Source organism: Meleagris gallopavo, chromosome 27, assembly GCF_905368555.1.
Source record: "Meleagris gallopavo chromosome 27, MGAL_WU_HG_1.1, whole genome shotgun sequence".
Lineage (NCBI taxonomy): Eukaryota > Metazoa > Chordata > Aves > Galliformes > Phasianidae > Meleagris > Meleagris gallopavo.
In genome coordinates, this window is record NC_139430.1 from 317,059 (window position 1) to 339,147 (window position 22,089).

Genomic DNA, 22,089 nt, shown 5'->3' on the forward strand with positions numbered 1-22,089 from the left:
GCTGTCTTTCTTTTATGCTTTGAGCGCATTTAGAGCCGTTAATAAAACACAGGGACTGTTGTGGGTGGTAGTGGAGTTTATGTTCTTGTCTCTGACCTCATCTGGGATGGTCAGAGCAAAGAGGGCCAAAAAAAGGCAGTTGTGTGGCCCGGTGCTCGCAGTGCTTCTCTGTGCTGAGCAGTGGTGGTGCAGGCGTGGGATGGCTGTGGGCTCTGCAGCTCTGTGGGCGTGAGGGCTTGGCAGAAGCTCCAGGTGTGCAAAACCCGACCCAGGTCCTCGAGCCCTCTCAGCCCGGAAGCCCTCAGGGCAGCATGTCCCCGTAGTGGCTGCGATTCCTGGTTCCCTTCCTGGAGGTGCAGTCATCTGAATCAACACGTCACCGCGTGGCAGCGGCCGCTCCCAGGGCCAGGTGAGCTGAGAGCTCTGGGTAAGAGGGGCAGAGTGTCCCCTGTCCTCCCCTGAGGCCATGCTCCGAGTCGGGCCGTTGCTGCACTCCTCACTCTCAGCTCCTCTGTTCTTTATCTCCAGGTGGGGATGACGACGCTCACACGTCGGGGATGGCGTGGGGACAAAAGGACTGAGCCTGAGGAGGACGCGGCTGCGGACAGGGAGCTGCCTGACGATGACTCTGACAACTCCAAAGCCCCCCGCCTCACACTGATGGAGGAGGTGCTGCTCCTGGGGCTGCAGGACAAGGAGGTGAGTGAAGCTCCAGCGGCCGAAAGGGTTGTTTGAGTTCTAACCCCGAGTCCTCCTCAGCTCAGACAACCCCCAAACGCCCCCACCAGTGGCTCAGAGGGAGCTGTGGGGCTCGGTGGAGCAGCTGAGGGTTGCATGCAAGCTCTGCCCAGCAGCAGCTCTGCCCTGGGGGGGGTGGGAAGCCACAGTGGCTGTGCACGGTTGTGGTATTGCTGTTTGCAGAGCACTTATTCTGGGGGTTCCTGAGCTTTGCAGTTGTTTTCTGTGCACAGTGCTCAGCTCAGACCATTGGCTTCGTGCTCTCAGCCTGCAGCTCTGGGCTGGTGACTGCCCTGCCTGGGGAGCCGGGGTAAGAATAGGGCTCATAGGCTGAGCAGGAGGCACAGGAGAGCAGAATGCTGTGCAGGAACCTTGGAGCAAATATTTGAGAGCAGCATGGGAGTGTGGTGCAGTTTACATTCTCCCTGGGCTACGTTAAACATTCTCTGTGTGGTTAATGTGTTCCTGGGAATGGATCTTTGGCCAGCAGGAAATTAAGTGAGCACAATAGATAAGAAAAAAAAAAAAAAAAGACTTTTCACATGCTTGCTTTAGTTTTGGTGGGTTTTTTTTTCCCCTTCCTGTCCTTTCACATTCCTCCATGGGGCAGCAGAAGCCTGGCAGCCAGCTGGGCTCCATGGCACTGCGCTGCCCCAGCTCTCCTGTGGGCTCATGGTTGGACTGGTGGAAAAAAAACAGACAATGCAGTTTCATTCTTGTAAGCACCAAGCTGTCATGATTCTGACATGAGCTTTCAACTTAGCCCTAAAATTCAGGGTGGGAATACACCCTCCAGCTCAACAAATCAAAACCTTTGGTGACATCTGTACCCTTTTTCCTTGGGAAATTTATTCCTTAACTCCACCTGCTAAAAAAAAAACAAACAAATCCTTTGCATCTGCCATGATGGAAGGAAGCGGGGCATGTTGTGCAAGCATAAAGAGTTGCTTTGTCTTTACTCACCAGGAAATGAAGAAAGCAAATAAAGTTAAAATCTCTACTTTATGGTTCTCTCAGCTACGCCAGCTGAACAACACAGTGTTTATAGGCCCTCTGCAAACAGACACGGTGGGGAATTGACCGATGCTGAGGAGAGAGGAGTCACTGCTGGTCCTGAGGGCAGCACTGTGGATGCTACAGGGCAGGATGGCGTTGGCTTGCACTGCTCACACTGTGACAGAGGCTCCAAGGAGGAAAATGTTCTTGGCTGGAGCGGGATGTTGGGCATACAGTGTTAGGGAGGATCTCTCTCGTCCCTCCTGTCCCCAGCTCCCTGCCTGTCCCCTTGCTTGCAGGGCTACCCATCCTTCTGGAACGACTGCCTGTCCCCTGGTCTGCGTGGTGGCATCCTCATCGAGCTGGCGCTGCGGGGCCGCATCCATCTGGAGCCACTGACAGCCAGGAAGAAGCGGCTGCTGGACAGGAAGGTGATGGCAGTGGGGCTCAGGGGGTGGTTTAATGAGTCCCAGCTGCTGTGTGCCCCCCATGGTTGTTTCCCCGTGGTGCTGTGCTGTGCTGGATGCCTTTGGCTCGTGGTTTTGCCCACCTTGTGGCACATCTCACCTGTCTGCCCACATCTGGGCCTTACAGTTTCTGGTTGGTTCTCACAGGTGCTGCTGAAGTCGGCTGCTCCCACTGGTGATGTCCTCCTGGATGAGACCCTCCGGCACATCAAAGCCTCTGAGTCCACGGAAACGGTGCAGACCTGGATAGAGCTGCTCACAGGTTGGTCCACAGGGGGAAAGAAGGAGCAGATTCCTGGAAGGACTTGGGTTGGAACGTACCTTACAGACAGTGCAGTTCCTTTCCCTGCCATGAGCACGGATGCTTGGCCCTGAGCACCTCCAGGGATGGGGCACCCACACTGCTCTGAGTTGCATTTCCACCTCACATCTGACCTAAATCTCCCCTCTTTTAGCTTAAAGCCATTCCGCTTATCCACTGCACCCCAACTCTGTTGTGATCCCATGATTCTGTGATTCTCCCCAGGCGAGACCTGGAACCCCTTCAAGCTGCAATATCAGCTGCGGAACGTGCGTGAGCGTGTCGCCAAGGGCCTGGTGGAGAAGGGGATCCTCACCACGGGGAAGCAGAGCTTCCTTCTCTTCGACATGACCACCCACCCCGTCTGTGACACCACTGAGAAGCAACGGCTGCTGAGGAAGCTGCAGGACAGCGTATTGGAGCGCTGGATGGGGGACCCGCGCCGCATGGACCGCAGGCTGCTGGCGCTGCTGGTGCTGGCCCACGCCTCGGATGTGCTGGAGAAGGCTTTGGGCAGCCTGGAGGACACGCAGTATGAGATGGCCATGAGCAGAGCCAAGGATGTGCTGGAGGCCGATGCGGAGCTGGAGGCGGCCCAGGGCAGAGGGACAGAGGTGATCTGGGCTGTGCTGGCAGCCTTCAGCAGGGCCTAGGTCCCGTGGTGGGCCCAGGGGAGGTGGCCGAGGGCTGTGGGTCCACGTGTGGAGCTGCTCCCCTGGGAAGAGCCCTGCGCCCCTTGGGGCTGCGTGCAGAGCCGCCTCCTCCACCCTGCTGTATTGGGATTCGGACCTGGTGCTTTTGGGGCTGTGGGTGCAGGGGGGAGCTCAAGGGTCTCTGTGTCAGAGAGGAAGGGAAAAGTTTACAGTGGTTTTTTTATCACTGTTTTGTGTTTTTTTTTTTACTTGTTGTTCTCCTCCGCTTCCCCTCCCGGGCAGTGTGAACGTGTTCCTTTGTTCCTGCAGCAGTTCCCTCAGTGCTCTGCCTCCATGGTGGCTCAGCCCCGCTTTCCCGTGGATTTGGGGGTGGGAGAAGCGGGGGCAGCGCCCGCATTGGGCTACGCGGCGCTTTGGGAGCATTGCGGGGGCTGTCGCGGTATGGGGTGGGGGTGAGGACCGGAGGGGCGCTGGGAGTAGGCGGTGCTACGGGTTCTGCTGTGCTCCTCCTGCCCACCAGGGAGCGCCCGCTTCCAGAGCCTTCCCAGCACCCAGGCTGTGACCACGCCCCTTCTCCTGACCGCTCTGCCTATTGGATCTTCTCACTATCCATCAAGCTCAATAGCCCACAGTTTCCCGCCCACAAGGTGCTTTCTCACTTCCCATTGGTCCCGGTAGCATCACACTGAGTGACCGAGCCCGGCCCTTTTCCCCGCCCTCCGTGGGCCCTCATTGGTCGTGCGTGACGTCACCACTGCCGCCTCACTGCGCCCATTGGGCACGAGCCTGTCCGTCACGCAGCCGGGGCGTCAGGGGGCGGTGGTGGCCATTTTGGAGAAGAGCGCAGGGCCGAACGGCGCGCAGGGAGCGCGGAGGCAGCGCGGAGCCGCAAGGCCGCCACTCCCCGCTATGGCCGCCCAGTTGGGTACCGGCGCCCGCGCGGAGGACTCCGGGCAGGAGAAACAGGTGAGGAACAGCGTGGCGGGCCTTCCCGCTTCCCGTTGGCTCGGCAGCGCGCCACTCTTCCTTGTCCCGCTCACCGGTTGGCTCTAGCCGTCGTTGTTCTAGCCTCTCATTGGCTGCGGTGCTGTCGCGGAGGCGGGACTTCCGGGAGCGGCGGCGGGGGCTTGTGGGACGCTGGGGTTGCGGGGCTCCGTGCGGGCCGGGTGCCCGCAGCGCCCGGTGCCCTCCTTCGGGCTGCGTGTGGGGGCTGAGGGTTGGTCTGCCATGGGGCCGAAGCTTTTACATCCACCGCTGTCTTTCAGGACTCGCAGGAAAAAGAAACCGTCATCCCGGAGCGGGCCGAGGAGGCGAAGCTGAAGGCCAAATACCCCAACCTGGGCCAGAAGCCCGGCGGCTCCGACTTCCTCATGAAGAGGCTGCAGAAAGGGGTACTTATCGCTCAGCTGTGGGCTCCGTGCTCTCCATGCAGTGGGGCCGGGGTGTCACGTCAGCACTCGCAGCATCACAGAGCCGTGGGGGCTGCCCTGTGCCCCCCCCTTGTCCTGGCACTGCCCCATCCTCCTGCCCCCGCCCTTCAGATACTGCTCACAGCCCTCTCAGCCTTCTCCAGGAGAACAGCCCCAGAGCTCTCAGCCAGTCCCCATCAGGCAACGTTCAGTGCCCAAAGTGGGACTCTCCCAGCACTTCCCAGTCTGCTTGGAACTGGGGAGCCCAGCACTGAGCCCAGAACTCCAATTGTGCCCTCCCCACGGCAGAGCAGAGGCGAGGAGCACTGCCCTGCCCTGCTGGCCATGTTCTGGGCATTGCACCCAGGGTCCCACTGGCCCTTTTGGCCCATAGGGCACACTGCTGGCTTGTGGCCACTGGGACACCTGAGTCCTTCTCTGTAGAGCTCTCCCTGAGCTAAATCCTGTTGAGCATGTGGGTTAAGGAATGTTAAGGGGAGAAACGTTCAGATCCCCACTGCCTTCTGCAGTGTCCAGGTGTTTCTCTCTGCTGTGTGTTTTGCTCGTGTTCTGGGCTGGTGCAGAGGGCACGGGGGATGTCAGCAAGTCAGCAGAAAAAGCCAATCTATGGCTGTACTCCCTGGTAAAGTAATTAAATCCTTCCCCAAGAGCCTCTGCAGCTGCTTGGGTTGCTGCTGAAGGCTCTTCTCTTTGCACAGGATGATGCAGAAATCCCTTTAAGCCATTGTGTGCATGGCTGAATGCCTCAGCCACCCTGTATTGCTGGTCCTGGGGTAGCTGCCCGAGCAGTCGCTGTGTGTGCTGCATTGGTGACAGGAATGTTGGTGATGTTTTAGGTACCAGATCCTAAAGCAAGCACAGAAATGAGGGTTTAATTATTTGGCACCAAGCGGGAAGGGGCTTTAGGGCTGGGCTGGGCTTTGTGGGGCCTTCAAAAGCTGTTTGCAGCACCACAGTGTCACCAAATATCCTGAGGTGGAAGGGAGCCACAGGGATCACCAAGTCCAAATCCTTTCTCCACACAGGACCACCCAATGTTCAAGCAGCGTTTCTCAGGGCATTGTCCAAACTCTGCTTCTCCTTTTGCCCTTTGCTCTGCTGTCAGCAGGGCAGAGCAGCACTGTGGGGTGCACAGAGTCATGGCGAGGGAGCGGAATGCCCTTCGCACCACAGCTCAGCATTGCTGGGAGGTGTCTCAGGGCCACGTCTCTGCAGGCATTTGGCCTCTTGGTTTCAGTTGCAGGAGTCTGTCTGGGCTGTGTGCTGTGGGCTGGGCTGTGCTCACTGGGGAGAATGTCCTGCCTTTGACCCAGAGGCTCATCTGTTTGCCAAACTGGAATAAACTAAATCAGCAAATGTCCCCCAGCTGTGCTGCTGTAGCTGAGCCTGTCTGGAGGAGGCTGCTGATGCAGCGTCTGCCCCACAGTCACTGATAGAATCACAGAATCATAGAATGGGTTGGAAGGGACCCGCAGCTCCACTCCTGCCGTGGGCTGTGTGCTCCCCCATCAGCTCAGGCTGTCCAGCATGGGGGATCCACACTTCTGTGGGCAGCAGTGCCAGCACTGCACCGCCTCTAGGTAAAGAATTTACGCTTGATATCTGACTTAAATCTCCCCTCGTTTAGCTTAAAGCCCTTCCCTCTTGTCCTTTTACTGTCTGCATGTATAAGAAGTCACTCTCCCGTGTGTTAATAAGCTCCCTTCGAGTGCTGGAAGGAGAGGGGATGGGGATGTAGGCTGCTGGCTGGGTTGAGACACCTGAGCCGTGCTGGGCGTTGTGGGAGCTGCTAAATAAAGGCTCTACAGCTGCCTTGGACTTTCCCCTTGCGTGTTGTTTCGGTGATAAGTTTTGGGTGTCACAGCTTCTTAAAGGTGTGTGTTTGTAGCCCGGTTTGTGCAGCTTCGCCATCCCTCCTGCAAAGTGCTTCAGAGTAAGCTGAACTCCTTTTTCTCTTTCAGCAAAAATACTTTGATTCTGGTGACTACAACATGGCCAAGGCGAAGATGAAGAACAAACAGCTGCCGACTGCGGGGCCGGACAAGAATCTGGTGACAGGAGACCACATCCCCAAACCTCAGGACCTCCCGCAGAGAAAATCCTCACTCGTCGCCAGCAAACTGGCAGGGTAGCCCACACTCACGGGCTGGTTTTTTTCCTATTTTCTTTTTTCTTTTGGTTAATTGGATTGAACTTCACCGTACCATAGAGCTGGGAGCACCAGAATCCACATAGTTACACGAGTATTTATAGCAAACACACACCACAATCAAGAAGAACATGAGATGGTGGTAGCCCAGGCCACGCAGGCAGACCTTTGGTGGAGTTGGTTGCATATTTGCTTTTTGTGAGCAGGTTTGCTGCCTTAACTCTCACACTGCTCAGAACCATCCCTGCTCCCAGTCACTGCAGTGCTGCATCCCTCCCTGCAGTGCAGTGGCCCTGAGGGACGTGAGGAGCACTGAGAGGAGTTGTGTGGTGCCATCGTGTTGTGTTCTTCAGGTGTCTGTAGGGGAAGACGCAGAGGGGGAAGTGGCAAAGCTGATTCGTGGCCTGCAGTCTAGTTAGGTGTGTGTGTGTGTGTGTGTGTGAGTTCTTAATTAAGTGGTTGAGTTGGGAGTGTGACTGCAATGGAGGCAGCAGCTTTGGAGGCTCTGCAGGCAGTTTCTCTCCTCCTGCTCTGTCCTCTCTGCCAAGGATGCCTGCAGCTGTGAATGGAGCGTGGTGGGAGCTGCAGAGCGTGGCTGGAGCTCATCCCTGCGCCCCACATGGCCCTGCTCAGAGCCTGGAGTCGTGCACAGGGCTGGTGGTGTTGGGAAAGGTGTGAGCTGTGAGAGCAACAGGACAGAGTGGCACCCCAGGGAGGAGAAAGAGAAGATTATAGAGGCAAAAGTGTGTTGGCAATGTTATGCACCCCTGGCTTGGGATTCTTTTTTTTTTTTTTTTTTCTTCTTTTCTCTCTTGCCTTTTTGTTTCAGGCTTGAAAAAAAGCAAACAATGAAGTCAGTGTGGTGGCTGCAGCAGAGTGGGGCGCACTCAGTGCCCACTTGGTGCTGCTGAAGCAGCTCCAGGTGTGGGGCATTTGGTGGGGCTGAGGTTTGTGCTAGGGCAGCACCGAGTCCAAGATTTAAGCCCAGTTGTAGAGGTCGAGCAGGCCGTGTGGGTTTTGGGGAGCTGTATTGGATCAGGAGAAAACAAAGGAGGGAGGCAGCGGGTGATGCGCTGCACAGCTTTCCTCACATGTGATCCTGGCTGGGTCGCTCACAGAGCTGCACTTTATTGTGCTCCTATGCTGCTGCTCTGAGCAGGGAGCGAGGCTGTGCTCAAACACTCACATCTGCTGTCAAGTGGTTCATCAGTGACCCTGGGCGAGGAGCTGTGGCCCTACAGCCATGGACTTTGCTCTGAGTGTGGCAGGGATAGGCAGTGTGCCTCATGCTCAGCTCCTCACCCAGCCCCGCGCTGCCTGCTAGGATGCTCTGCTGTTGGTCCCAGCTGCATTGTAAATAGATACGAATCATATATACAAATATATATATAATTTTTTACATCTTCATTTGTCCTCATTTGTAGTGTGCTATGCTTTAAAACAAGAGAAAAATAGTGAAAAATGCAAAGCAGCGTTGGCAGCTTTGGGCTGCCCCTGTGCTGCTGCCTGCACCCGCTGGGGGCAGGGAGGGAACGACTGACTCTGACCACGTCTTCCTTGCTTTGCTGGAAATGCCAGGCATGTTTGCACAGCGGGAGGAAGCGATTGTGACAACACAGGATGAGAACCAGCAACACAAGTTCCCTAAAATGACCATAATGTGCTGTGGGTGACGTCTGTTCTGTCCCTGAAGCAGCAGAGCAGTGTCTGCACGTCCATTGCATGACAGAATCTGCCTTTGCTTTTAGGGGTGTTTGCACCTTTGTCCTCTGCTCCCGTGTAAGTATTGCAAGGATGAGGCTGGCAGGTCGGGGTGAGCCAACAGGAGAAAAGTCTTGTGTTCAGCACCAGGTATCCAAGGGTGTTTTTGGTGCTCTGTGAACCCAACGGGGTTTCTTTGAAGTGTGAAGGGCAGCAGAGGCTGTGCTCCTGGGCCCCACCACGCTGTGTCTCAGCTGACCTCGTGGGAGGCACAGGAGGGGAGGGGTTTTCCCCTCTTTCAAAAGAAATCTCGATTCCTTTCCTTGCCCTGCACCAGGGGCTCCTGGTGTCCTCCAGAAGACAGAGCTGCCCCGTGGTGACGTCTCCCCTCACCAGGGCTGTGCTGCTGGCACTGAGCCTGCAGCCTTTACTTGCCCACGTTATCAACCCTGATGTCATACTTTGCTTCCTCCGGCTGCTGGCGTCACTGGGGTTCAAAGCATTGCGCCGACCCTCCCCACAGCCCCGTCATCCCATCATCAGACATCCTGCCCCCTTTCCCCCACCCCAAATCAGCCATTTCGTCATCCCCTCAGTCCACTTCAAAGCAGGAGCCGGGTGTTTGCACAGGAACATGCTGTTCCAGCTGGGTGCCAAGTATGTGCTGGTGTTTGTTTGTGCTTTAGAGCTTGGCACTGCTGGGGAAATATGTGCTGGGCGCTGCCCTGAGCTGCTGGAGCGAGCTGAGCTCGCTTCTGTTATTGCTCCCAATGCCAAGAGATCGTTTCCCAACGAGGACGCATTCCTTGAGGCCACAGGGAAGGCTCTGGAGTGGGATTTCTCCTTCCAGACCCTGGTGTTGCCTGGTCCTGCTTGAAGAAGTAGGCAGCAGGGCAAAGGATGTGTGGAGTTCATGCATGACCCTGTTCTGTTACAGTCTGAGGCAAAAGGGCATTGGGAACATTCGGGACAGGGCTGCACCCTGAGCTCACCACAGCCTCCTCCTCTGCCAGTGGGTGGTGACACTCCGGATGGTGACAGAGATGTGAGTTTGCAGTGCTTTCAGGCCCCCCCAAATCAGTTTCACATTGAGTTCTTCACATTGGCAACTCCCCAGGTCCTCGCTGCCTCTCTGGAGGAGGAAGATCTGTCTTAGGGGCTCTGTGGGGTTTCCCATCTGGTATTTTATCTCCACAGCTGGAGTTTCCCTCCATCCCACACACCACCATCCTGATGGGTTGGGCAGGGCTTTCAGGTGTTTCCCTTGTCCCTTTTGTGGGGCCGTTTGCTTTCCACTTTCCCTCTCCTCAAGGTTTTTGGTCCAGCCCCCATAGCTGCCTCAGGCTGATATCATTTTCCTTTAGTCCACAGCTGCACCCACTCTGGGCATTCAGTGGCCTTTGGACTGAGCAGCACCACAGCCCTTCCTGCAGGGAAACCTTCCTTAGGGGGCAACCAGAGTGAATGATTCCTCAGAGGTCTGATTTCCAGCATCCTGCCCATCTTCGGGCACAAAAATCCATTGAGTGTGGAGCTGGTTGAACTGCACCAGGAGCTTTGCCTCACTCCAGCACCTTGCCATTGCTCCTGGGCCTTTCACAATGGTGAAGGTGGAGCTGGAGATCTGGGGGTAAAGAATCTCGACTCCTACAACAGCTTGGGTTGGAAGGAACCCTACGGCCCCAACCTGTGCTGTGGGTTGGAAAGAACCTTACAGCCCCAATCTGTGCTGCGGGTTGGAAAGAACCTTACAGCCCCAATCTGTGCTGTGGGCTGGCACCATTGCCTCGGGTGGCAGCTGTGGTTCTCAGCGTGGTGCCCAGTGGGGCCGTGACTGCAGCAGGTGGAGGTGAGGACTCGGCCGGTAATGAGATGAATGCACAGCAGCTCCCTACGGACAAAGAATCACAGTCGTTAAGGTTGGAAAAGACCTCAACGATGCATCAGGTGAACTCATCACCACTTTCTTGAGCACCTCGAGGTGCGGCGAGCTCCACCCCCAGCTCCCCGGCAGCCCCTTCCAACTCCTTTGGAGAAGATCCCCGTTATCCATCCCAAACCTCTCAAGGAGCGCTGACATCTCCTTTCAGCCGCCCTTTCCACGGCACTCCGCCTCATTTCCCCGCCCTCAGCCGGCACGGGGGGGGTCAACCCCACATCCAGCAGCGGAACGGCCCTTTTTCACCCCAATATTCACCCCAAAATTCCACTTCCCGCTCCCTGAGGACACCCGCAGCGCACAGCAGCCGCGCCCCGCCCCGCCCCGCGGGCCCGCACCGGAAGCGGAACCGCCCCCCTCCCCCCCCCGTGTCGTCACCGCGGCTATAAAAGACCCGGCTTCGCCCTCCCGCGCCATCCGCCGGCGGTGCTCGTCGGGCGCCATGTTTGCAGTCAAGCGGAACGCCGTCATCGGCTTCAACCTCTACTGCGGCGGTGGAGGCCCGGGCCTGGTGCCCGCTTCACCAGCAGGAGATCAAACCCCGCCGCCAGCCGCCGCCACTCCGGCCGCCACCACCGCCACCACCACCGCCGCCACCGCCGCTGAGGTACCGCGGCCTCTGATTGGTTCCGCGGGGCTGTGGGCCACCGCCGTCCACGCCGAAGCCCCCCGCGCTCCGATTGGCTCCGAGGCGGCCCCCCGCGTTCCGATTGGTTCCGCCGCTGCCCGCCGGGTGCCGCCGGACTCCGCGCCGCGGCCGGTCGCGCTGTGGAGCCCCGAGGAGGAGTTGGACGGCTGCGAGCCCGAGTCCGAACGCGGCCCAGGAGGCGATTCGTTGCCCGGCACGCCGCCCGAGCTGCCCGACGAGCTGCGGCGGGACTCCTTGGAGCTCATCCTCCGGTACCTCCGGGAGGCGGCGGGAGAGGCCGAACCCGGCGTTAAGAAGTTTTTTCCGGGGCTCTTGGGAGGGCCGGGGCGGCCCGGCAGGACGGGCGGAGCCGTCATGGAGAAAGCGCTGGAAACGCTGCGGAGGGTCGGGGACGGAGTGATGCAGAAACACGAATTGGCCTTCCAGGGTGCGTGGAAACGGGAAACGGGAGGGGGGGGGGAGGGAATGGCCGTGGGGTGAAAACGAAAGCGGACTTTGTGCTGGGAAGGGCTGGGGGCGGCTGGGCTGGGCCACGCCGCGCCCCGGGGCTGAAGGGCGGCCGTCCCTGTGCTGGGGTGCTGCTGGGTCTCCTCGCGGTGCTGATGGGGCTCTGGGAGTCCCCCCTGTGTGGGGTTTGGGGGATCCTTAATGCGGTGTGGAGGGGTGGGGGATCCTTCTGCTGTTGTACTGGGGGGTCTGGGGCTGCTCTAATGCTGTGAAGGGGCTTTGGAGCGGCTCCCCGGTGTGGTATGAGGGGTTTTGGGGGCTCCCCGGTGTGGTATGAGGGGTTTTGGGGGCTCCCCGGTGTGGTATGAGGGGTTTTGGGGGCTCCCCGGTGTGGTATGAGGGGTTTGGGGTTCACATTGCTGCCATACAAAGGAGCTTGAGGCTGCCTTGCTGCAGGCTTTGGGGCTCCCTCTTGGTGCTGTACGGAGAGGTTGGGGTTTGGAGGAAGTTTGGGGTCTCCTCGCTGAGAGGAGGGTTCAGAATTCCTCTAAAGCAGTGGGGAGTTCTGGAGTTGCCCCGCTGAGGGGGTTGGGGGCTCTCCTGCTGCTGTATTACAGCTTTTCGGGGCTTCTGAAGCCGAGGGAGCTCTGGGGCTGCACTGCTGTGGGGTTTGGGGCTGGGCCATGAGATCGGGTCCCTGCAGCTTTGACTCAGGTAGGAGACCCCCCACCCCCCTCAGCCCTCAGCTTGTAGTATGGCTGCTTTAAGATGCTGATCCTGACCGGTCCTAAAATAGCCCCGGTGCCTGGGCTGGGCTGAGCAGATGGGGTGGTTGGGGAGGCTGTAGGTTTGGATGTGCTGGAATGGACTGGAAGGGAGAACCGGCCATTTTAGGCTGGTCTTATGTAACTTGGAAGTGAGTCCTTGGGGGCCGGTGAGAGCCAACCATTTTGGGTTGAATTGGTGTCATTCAGAACTGAATCCTTGGGGACCAGCGGGAACTGACCATTTTTGGCTGTTTTTGTGTAACTTGGAAGCAGCTCCTTTTGAGGGTGGGGTGGGGGGAGGGGAGGGAACAGTGAGAACCAACCGTTTTGGCTTGGTTTTATGTATTTCCAAGGCCAGCCCTTGGGGACCAGCAGGAACTGACCCTTTTTGGCTATTTTTGTGTAACTCGGAAGTGACTCCTTGGCGGGGGGGGAAGGGGACCAGTGAGAACCAACATTCTTGGCTTGGTTTTTTGTAATTCCAAGGCCAGCCCATGGGGTCCTGCAGGATGTGACCGTTTTGGGTTGGATTTGTGTAACTCAGAAGTGATTCCTTGGGCTCTGTTGGGAGCATCTGCTGCCAGGTCAGGGCACAGAGGGGCAGTGTTGGCATCCCTCCCCCCCCCAAGCCAGTTTGTGGTGAACACCTTCCATGTTCGAGTTTGTTGTTTGTTTGTTGTTTTTTTCTTCTAAATGCAAAGGGATTCAATTTGTTCCTCGCTTCCTGCATTGCACTGTTTGGAAAAGCCCAGGGGTTAACTGCCCTGCCCCAATTAAATTGGAGGGTGTGCTGCTGAACGAGCTGAGCTCAGGGTGTGCAGATTGACCCAAGCTGCTGTTAGCAACTGAGGCTTCTGCAGAGCTGGCAGCTCTGTGTACAGAGGAGGAACTGACTTCTGGGAGGCTTCCTCTTGGTTTGAGCAATAACAAGCAGTGCCTTTCAGTTTCGTAAAGACTTGTCTTGTTGCTTATTCATGAGGGGGCACTGTGGGTCAGGCTGTTCCAGGTGGCTGCTCAGAGGCAGGGCTGCCAGGCTGCTCCCGGCCTCCTGCTGCCCTCCAGGCTCCCCAGGGTCCTCAGAGATCTCAGTGGGCAGCATGGGATGGAGGTGGGGTCCCTGCTCTGCTCATTCTGTGGCAGGGCCTGCAGCAGCAGCTGCTCTGTCACAGCTTTCAGACCCCAGGTACAGAGGCTGTGTCCTCTCACTGGTGGCTTGGCATGGCTCAGCCCGTCTCTAAGCTGGAATCTCTTTTCAGGAATGCTTCGGAAGCTGGAAATCAAAAAAGAAGAAGATCTGCAGGCGGTGTGTGAGGTGGCTGCTCACGTTTTCAGTGATGGAGTAACAAACTGGGGCCGAGTTGTCACACTCATCTCATTTGGTGCCTTCGTTGCAAAACACCTGAAAAGCATCAACCAAGAGAAATGCATCAGCTCGCTGGCGGGGATCATCACAGACGCTTTGGTCTCATCCAAGCGCGAGTGGCTGATGAGCCAGGGAGGCTGGGTGAGTCACTGCCCACCACGAGGCTTTCGGAACGATTCAGTGTTTCCCATTTCCGTAACCCACTGGGTGTCAGCTGCCTGTGTCAGCGAAGTGCAGATGAGTCACTGTTCCAGTTAAAACCACTATCTGAAAGCACCTAGCCAGTGGCATGCAGAGCATTTGACCCAGCTGCTTGAAGCAGCCTTTGGCCCAAAAAAAACACATGCGCCCCTGCCTGCTAAGGAAGTGGTGGCATCCCTAAAGCAAAACATATTGGGGTGCCCCGAGCTCGCCTGCAGTTGTGTGGCTGCCAGGTGTTGGGCTGTGGCTGCAGCAGGTCTCCAGGAGCTGTGGGGTGAGGAACCCATCGCTCTTGGTTGCTCCTTCCCATGGAAAGAGGCGGCTGGCACAGGAATAACTGCCTCTTCTTTCTCTTAGGAGGGCTTTGTCGACTTCTTCCGAGTTGAGGACCTGGAAAGCAGCATCAGGAATGTGCTGATGGCCTTTGCAGGAGTGGCCGGCCTGGGGGCGAGCTTGGCCTACATGATCCGGTGAGCTGCAGTGCTGCAGAGGGGCAGAGCTCAGGGCGGACCAACTCCGCTGGGAGCTGGCGAGCCGATCACCTCCTCCTGTGCATATTGATGCAGCTAGACTTGTGTTGATCCCAGGAGAATATCTAGGCATCCCCTGAGCAATTCTTTCCAAAGAAAGAGGGTATGCTCCACTCAGATTGTGGGTACCAATGAGGATTTATTGCTTTGGGAACAGAAAGTGGAGGAGTTGACTGATACTCTGCTTCGTTCAAGAGCATGAGGAGAGAAGGGCAAAGTGGACAGCTTCAGTTTTATCCCGGAGGAAACAGACCTATTTCGTGAGCCAGTGTGCACCAGCAGCTCCTGCCTGGACTGATCCTCGTGGCTTTGGTGTGGCAGCTGTTGCGGAGCCGATGCTTCAGAGCTGTGGTTGTGGGTTTTTGGAAATGGTGTCTTCAGCTGCCACGCCGCTGGCTGAACTCACAGCTCTGCTGTCGCAGCTTTAGGCAGCGGTGCTGTGCAAGGCTGAGGCGTGCAGCCCGTGCTGGAACTCGGGGTGATTTCTGTCCCCTGCCTTCCAGCAGGGTTTGCTCAGGCCGCGGGCGGCCCTGTGAGCAGTCCTGCAGTTTGAGCTGGCACTGTGGGAACCGCAGCCAGCTGCAGCCCGGCAGAGCCGGCCCGTCTGACTGCTCTCACCGCCCTGCCACGCCAGCAGTTTAAAAATAGGGAGTACATTTGTAAGTAGGTAAAACCCCACACAGGGCGGGGAGGCTGCAGAGAGCCTGCAAATATCTGTACAGCTGCAGAATGTGTGCATCTTGACAGAGCTACCGACACAAAAGCGAAGGTTGAATGTGGTTGAGCTGCTGATGGATTTGCTGTACTTCATCCCTTGCGTGGAGTTTTTGTAGCAAAGCTTCTGTGGTGGCTTTGAGCAAACCTTTCACTGTGCTCGAGCAGAAGTGCCAGGGACTGTAGTGGGGATCGGTGGCTGCTGCACTCACTGCCTGCTGGCAGCAGCTGACACTGCTGTTTATTTTTAATCTTTTTGGTTTTCCGAGCTCTTGCAGTTAGGAGGTTGTGGAAGTTGGTGTTGGTTACTTCCTTCTCTTCCCCTTTAATTTTGACTCTGTAAGCAGTGAGCACAGCAAAGCTGATACTTGAATGTAAGCGTTCTGCAGCTGTGTAGAACTCAGTGCCTCGGCTCTGCAGCTCGTGCCAACCCCAAGCACAGCACCCAGCCCTGGGCTCCTCGTGGGCTTTGGGCTGTGCTGTGGTTGGGGCTGAGGACCCCTGCAGAACGGGGCTGAGCGTGGTGAGGAACCCGCCCAACTGCAGCCCAAGCAATGCCCAGTGGGAAGAAAGCTAAAGCTAAAGGCAGGGCTGTTGTGTGGCCTGCCTGGGTGCTGGAGAAGCACTTAGTTTTGTCAATAAATGTCTCCTGTTCTCAATGGCTAGCACAAAATTTCCTGTAGCAGGATGGGGAGCTGAAGGCTCAGCTGTGAGCACCCCAGCCCTGTGCTGCTGCTGCTGCTGCCTGCCTCTGCACTTTGGCCGTGGCTGAAACCCCAACTGCTGCCTCTCGGTTTCAATTCCTGTGAAGCTGAAGAAGGAGGAAGCGAGCGGGGCAGCGGGGCTGTGGGGAAGTCCCTCATCCACGGTGGGATTCCCCCCCCGTGGGCACCCGTTGCCTGCGCACACCTCATTGCTCCGTCCCCCAGCTGCGGGCTGCTCTCCCCGCACCGCCGTTGGGTTTTCAGGGCTGTTTTGGGCCGGCTGTGCCATGGCAACATGCAAAAGGCGGTCGCGGCCACCTGCGCTTCCTGGAAGCCGCGGTGCTGATAAGGCGCGGCCGCTGGGGCAGCTGATACGGCTCAGCTTCCTCCGCCCCGCGGCTTTTCGAAGAAGCGGCGCCGCGTTCCGCGAAGCAGCAGCGGAAGTCGCGGCCGTGTGGGGCCCGGGGGGGAGGGGGCGGCTGGCAAAGGGGGGGGAGGGGGAACGGGGGGAGGGGAACAGTGGGAGCCTCCGTGTGATGGGGAGCTCAGAGCCGGGCTGAGCGGCCCCACGGTTCTGGGCTGCCATAGAATGATTGGGCCGGAAGGGATTCCCCCATCCTCTCCCCTCACTGTGTGCCCCCAGCCCAGGACCCCATCCACAGCTTCGGGCTCCCCCGGGGATTGGGGCACCCGAAGAACCGGGCAGCAGCGCCGGCAGCCACGTGGGCTCCAGGTAAGGAACTTCTTCCTCACAGGTGACCTCAATAAATGTCAGTTTTAATACAAAGGCTCCGTTGTGAGTGAGGGGAGGGCATCGGCCCGGGTCGTGCGGTTCAGTCCGGTTCGCACGCAGCCACCCGCGACCCCGCGCCCCATTTCCATGAAATTCGCGTCACTTCCGGTTGGTGTCGTAGCCCCGCCCCCTTCTCTTATTTCTGCCTCTTCGCTCTGACCCCGCCCAGCAACAGCGCCCGCCAATGGCGCTCGGTCGGTAACGTGACCGCTTCCAGGAACATTCAGCGTAGCTCCGCCCACTCCGGGGCGCCCGCGGGGGGCGTGGGTCGGAGTCACGCGTGGAGCCGTCGGAACGAGTGGGGGGGGGGGCGCGGGCGGGGAGGTCCTGCAGCAGAGGGCGCTGCGCAACGCGGGGACTACTGGGGGGGGGGGGCTGCGGGGAAACGGGAAATCCCCCCCACTCCATTTCAGAACCTTCCAGCATCCCACGAGGAATAATAAAGGCACGAGTGGGAATGCAGCTCAAGGGATCAGCGGGAGAGGGGGACCACACGGTGGGAAGGGGCAAAGACCCGCTGTTGTCCACACGTGGGGATGCACTGTGCACACCGTGGGGACACGAAGCCATGTGCAGCACGCAGCACCCGCAGTCCACAGACTGCCCCGGACACGCGTGGGTGCCAGACAGGGCGCACCCCGATCCACAAACAGTGACACAGCTGCAACACCCCAAAAACACACAGACAAAATCTCACAGCCAAAAACACAACCCAACACCCCCCCCCCCCTTTTCCTCCCCCAAAACACCCACACTGAGAGGAGGGGGGACGCAGAACAGTGTGACACCAAAGCACCTTTATTACTGGGATATTAAGGCTGCTGGCCGAAGGGGGGGGGAGGAATGGCAGCTCCCAGCGTCACCCCCTCCAGGTATTCCTCCTCAAAGCACCGCAGCCTCTCGTTGCCCCCCCACGCACAGCAGCCACGGGGGTCGCGCCAGGAGCTGCGTGGGGCAGCGCAGAGGACATCGATTTGCTGAGAGAGCTGCGGCGAAGGGGAGAAGAGGTTGGGGGGGGGGTCAGGAGCATCGACCACGCGTTCTCGTGCCCCGAACCCCCCCAGTGTCCCCCCATTACCCACCTGCTCCTCGGCGCAGGGGCTCTGCTCATCCTGGGGCAGCGCGCAGCACGTTGTGGTCACCGCTTCCAGCAGCTCTGGCACCGGGCGTCTGTGGGATGTGGGGGTCAGGAATGGGGGGTCTGGGGGGGGGGGGGGTTCTGCCGATCCCAGGGTCTGAGGGATCTGAGCACGTGTGCCGCGTGCCTCCCACCCGAGCCTGAGTGTCGGGTGGCACCAGGGTGGGGGGTCCTAAGGGGACAATGAGGGGGTGGGCTGGGGGCTTTGGGGGAAACTGAGAGATGGGAGAGGGTCCCAGGGAAGGTCGGGGGGTCCCAGGGGCTCTGAGAGGCTGGGGAGATGGAGGTATGTCCCAGGAGTGATATTGCCAGGAACCCCAGGGAGACGGAGGGGAGGAGGGTCCCAGAGGCTTTGGGGGGTCGTTATTCCCAAGGACACATTGTGGGGGGGGTCCCAGGGGCTGCCATCCCGTGCTCAGGGCACCCCCCCCCAGCACCCACCGCTTGCTGAGCAGCCGGATGGGTCCGCAGAGGGTGCGCAGCATGGCGGGGCCGGGCCGGGCCAGGCTGATGTTGTGCACTTCTTGGTCGTAGGCAGGGTGGGGGGCGGCGGTGGCGAAGCAGCGGCTCCGGGCTTGGCCCAACCCTCTCTTGCAGCAGCGGTGCTGCCGGGTCTTCACAGCCCCCTCCTCCCGGCAGAAGCGCTCCAATCCCCTCTGCCACTGCAGAGACACGCGGGGCCCCGAACACGGCTGTCAGCGGCTGTCCCCACCCTGTCCCCGGCCACTGCCATCACCCCCTGACACCTCTGTCACCCCTTGAGATAGGTGGGGCCTTCCTGAGACACTGCGTCACTCGCTGGGTCACCTCTGTCCTCCTGACAGCTCTGTCACCCCCCCGTCCAAGGGACACCTGTGTCACACCCAGGGACATGCAGGGCCCTTCCCACATCCCTGCATTACCGTACAGACACTTCACCCCCCCACCTCCCCCGGGATATCCTAAGGGACACTTGTGTCATCCCTTTGGGACACCGGCAGCACCTCCTAGACAGGGTGCGGTCACACCTAAAGACACCCATGTCCTCCCAAACACCTTCATGGGACACTTAAGTCACTCCCCAGGAAACACCGTCATCATCCTCCCGAACACCTGGATCATGCTCTAAGACACCTGGGTCATCCCAAGTGACACTTGCGTCACCCCCTCAAGACACCTGTGTGCCCCACAGGCACCTAAATCACACTCTGGGATGTCTACATCAACACCTGGGACATCTGTGTTAAGCCCTTGGACCTCTATGTCACCCTCTGGCTACCTGTGTCACCCCTAGGACCACTATGCCACCCCCTGTACCTCTTTGCCACCCCCTGGACCTTTATGATCTCTGTATCACCCTCCCAACACCTGTCTCACCTCCATGACAACTTGGCCACCCCTAGACCACTCCTGTCACCCCCACACACCTCTGTGTCCCCCCCACAGCTCCGTCCCACCTCCAGGTCCCCTCCCATCTCCAACTCACGGCAGCGTGGGCGCACTCCAGACTGCTGTTGTGACAGCAGCGGCCGAAGTCACGCTCCAGGCGGCTGTGGAAGCGTGCCCGGGGCCCAGGGAGGCCTTTGGGGCTGGGCCGCAGCCCCCGCAGGCGGCAGATGTTCTCTATGTTGGCGGCGTTGGGCTCGCCAGGTGGGAAGGATGGCACGAGCACGGGCTCGAAGACGGTGATCTCGGTGATCTCGGTGATCTCAGCGGTGCCCATGGTGGCGTCGGCGAAGCAGCGGCGTCGCGCAGCCCCGTGCCGGTGGCAGCAGTGGAACTGACGTGTTTTCACCCCAAATTCATCCTCGCAGAACGTGTCCAGGACATCGGTCCACTGCAGGGACAAAGGGACACCCAGGTTACCATCAAAATGTCTCCACATCTGTGTCACCCCCCTCCTGGACACCTGCGTCGTCTCCCAAGACACTTCTGTTATCTCCCTGGGACACCTGCATTGCTCCCTGGGACACACTCCTGGACACCTGTTCCCTTCATTGTCATTGTCACTCCCTGGAACACCCCCACAAATATCCGGGTCACCCTTCAAGGACATATGGGGCCCTCCCCAGGCACATCCATCACCCCCTGAACATCTGTATCATCCCCTGGCACACCCCTCCCAGATGCCTGCTTCAAACCCCGCCTCCCACCCAACACATCTGTGATCTCTACAGGACACCTGCGTCCTCCTCTGGGATACCTGCATCACCCCTACACACATCACCCCCCACGAGTCACCCCAGCTCTGTGTGCTCCCCCTTGGTGACATGACCCCAGACTCACCGCCCGCCGGGCGCAGGGCAGCGGGGTATGGTGCTGGCAGCAGCTGTCCAGGCGAGGCCAGAAGCTGTCGAGTGCAGCCACCTGCCTGCGGAGGTGGGCAAAGGCAGCAGGGGGCAGCGAGGGCCGGGGTGCACGGGGGATCAGCGAGGGGCTGCGGCAGTAACGGCTGAGGTCGTCAGGCAGGGGCCAGGCGGGAGGGAAGCCCTCCAGGATGCTGCCCCAGGTGGAGGCGTGTGACGGCGCCCGCGGGTACGGGATGTCATCAGCCCCTGCTGATGGGACGATGTTGGGGGACAGATGGAAGTCCTGCTCCTCCTGCTGCACTGTGGGGAGATAGCAGGGTGAGCCTACTTTTCCCCACCCTGCAGGTCCCACATCATTCCAGGAGGGTCCCCGTTCCATGGTCCCGGGTGTCCCCTTGCTCACCCAGACTTGTGTGAGCCCTACAGCCCTGTCCCCACGTCCTCCTGTTCCCCCCCTCCCCGTTATCCCCACCCCTGGCTGTCCCCTTGCCCTCCAATCCCTATATATGTCCACCCCTGTCCCCATGTCCCCTTCATCCACATTCCCACTTACACCCTGCCCCTACACCTCCTCCATCCCTTGTGTGTCCCCCCCATCCCTGGGCACACCCCTCCAACCCCCCTCCTCCCTTCTGGGTTTCCCCCTGCTCCCTCCATGCCATCCCGTCCCCATTCTCACACTGCTGGATCTCATGGGATTGCTGGATCAGTTGCTCATGCTGGGGCTTCAGGTCTGCCACTGTGACATGGGGACAGAGGGCACAACGCTCACCCCCGGCTCAGACCCCACAGATACCCTCCCCTCCTCCTGTCCCAGTGCTGAGGTGGGGGGACAAATAGGGATCCATCCCCCAGATATTGGGGGGAGCGTGGCAGGCTGTGACAGGGACAGGACAGGGACAGCCGGGAGGGGACACAGGTGGTGGTAAGGCAGTTCAGGAAGGAGCTCAGGAATGTGGGGAGGGGACACAAAGTGTCAGGGAGGGACTGAAGAGACCAAACAGGGACCTGAGCACCCAAAGAGGGGACGGCAGGACTGAGCAGTGACCCAGCTCTGCAGGGAGGGGGATGCAGAAGGCTGGGAGGGGATGCAGGTGTGTGGGAAGGGGACCCGGGTGGGCAAGCAGACACGAAGAAGCCATGGAGGGGACACAAGTGGCCATGGAAGGGAACCCAAACACCCGGGAGGGAACATGGCGGGGCGGTGGCCCAGGTGTACAGGGAGGGGTCCAGGCATGCAGGAGGGGCCCAGGTCGCCCAGGAGGGCTGAGCTGTGCCCCAGGGCTGCAGGGGACGCGATGGGGAACTCACCAGCCGTGCCGAGGAGGAGGAGGAGGAGGCCGAGGGCGGCCATGGTGTCGGGCGCTGTGGAGCCACCGGCGGTTCTGCTGCCTTATGAAGGGCCGGGGCGGTGCGGGGCCTCATCCCGAGGCTGAGTCACAGCCTGACGTCGGAGCGGATCCGGAGGGGGGGGGGGGGGAGACCACAGGGGGGGCAGGGGGGGCTGCGGGCACCCAGTGCAGCCTGCACCCCTGGGCTGGGCCCAACTGCGGCCTGCAGGTGGGCCCCATGCCTCAGCACAACCGGCCCGGCCGGTCCTGGGGCACCACGACACCAATGGGCCTCAGCACCATCGCAGTGGCCCCAAAACCATCACATTACCACCAGGGTGACCCCAAACCCGTCATGGTGGTCCCCCAAACCACCCCTCCCTCCCCCCCCTCCACTTGCATCACGACCAGTGAAAGCGTAGTGAATTTTTGTGGTTTTTGCCCCATTTTGGGGCCTGCCCCACCCAGTGAGTCACCCCATTGCTGGCGGGGTGATGGGGATGGGGGGAGCCTGCAGGGGGACCCTCCTCCTCCCTTGGCACGGTCTTATCCCATTGCCACAAATAACAAGGATAAAGGAGGTGACCCCCATGGGACACTGAGCACAAGTGGAGCGTGACACTGACATGGTCCTGGTCACGTCCCTTACACCCAGCAACGTGGGGGGGGTGGGGGGGGGGGAAGGAGGGGGCACAAGGACTGTCTGGTGAGGAAGGCCCAAGGAGCCCCCCCAGCACAGCTGCACCCCGAGGGGCACTAAACCCCATTCACAATGAGAGATGGGGGGGGG

The 22,089-nt window shown here is 59.4% G+C and overlaps 4 protein-coding genes and 1 long non-coding RNA gene across 7 annotated transcripts; 3 read left to right on the forward strand and 2 right to left on the reverse strand.

Annotated features, from left to right (window-relative positions):
* Positions 1-155: 155 nt before the first annotated feature.
* On the forward strand, positions 156-3,378 carry GOLPH3L (golgi phosphoprotein 3 like). 3 transcript variants are annotated; one of them, XM_010723928.4, is made up of 5 exons: positions 156-427; positions 507-699; positions 2,034-2,165; positions 2,349-2,463; positions 2,728-3,378. In XM_010723928.4, the coding sequence occupies exons 2-5, from the start codon at positions 535-537 to the stop codon at positions 3,153-3,155; spliced, it is 840 nt and encodes a 279-aa protein (XP_010722230.1). In that variant the 5' UTR covers positions 156-427; positions 507-534; the 3' UTR covers positions 3,156-3,378. The 3 variants fall into 3 exon arrangements, with proteins under 3 accessions (XP_010722230.1, XP_010722232.1, XP_010722231.1); XM_010723930.4 differs by having other exon boundaries at positions 529-699; XM_010723929.4 differs by having other exon boundaries at positions 156-409; positions 529-699.
* A 543-nt stretch (positions 3,379-3,921) lies between these two features.
* ENSA (endosulfine alpha) lies at positions 3,922-8,141 on the forward strand. Its single transcript, XM_010723923.4, has 3 exons — positions 3,922-4,121; positions 4,421-4,546; positions 6,547-8,141. Exons 1-3 carry the CDS (start codon positions 4,065-4,067, stop codon positions 6,715-6,717), a joined length of 354 nt encoding a protein of 117 aa, XP_010722225.1. The 5' UTR covers positions 3,922-4,064; the 3' UTR covers positions 6,718-8,141.
* On the reverse strand, positions 7,471-10,725 carry LOC146542649 (uncharacterized). Its single transcript, XR_014879801.1, has 2 exons — positions 10,633-10,725; positions 7,471-10,326 (listed from the first exon to the last, which is right to left on the reverse strand). It is a non-coding gene; the product is annotated as an uncharacterized LOC146542649 (long non-coding RNA).
* Positions 10,726-10,760: 35 nt separating this feature from the next.
* Positions 10,761-15,704, forward strand: MCL1 (MCL1 apoptosis regulator, BCL2 family member). The gene is made up of 3 exons (XM_085209742.1): positions 10,761-11,450; positions 13,494-13,741; positions 14,159-15,704. Exons 1-3 carry the CDS (start codon positions 10,817-10,819, stop codon positions 14,273-14,275), a joined length of 999 nt encoding a protein of 332 aa, XP_085065868.1. The 5' UTR covers positions 10,761-10,816; the 3' UTR covers positions 14,276-15,704.
* A 1,615-nt stretch (positions 15,705-17,319) lies between these two features.
* On the reverse strand, positions 17,320-21,434 carry ECM1 (extracellular matrix protein 1). Its single transcript, XM_019623122.3, has 7 exons — positions 21,280-21,434; positions 20,648-20,707; positions 19,946-20,268; positions 19,146-19,496; positions 18,122-18,342; positions 17,625-17,712; positions 17,320-17,528 (listed from the first exon to the last, which is right to left on the reverse strand). The coding sequence occupies exons 1-7, from the start codon at positions 21,320-21,322 to the stop codon at positions 17,355-17,357; spliced, it is 1,260 nt and encodes a 419-aa protein (XP_019478667.2). The 5' UTR covers positions 21,323-21,434; the 3' UTR covers positions 17,320-17,354.
* Between the last annotated feature and the right edge of the window lie 655 nt (positions 21,435-22,089).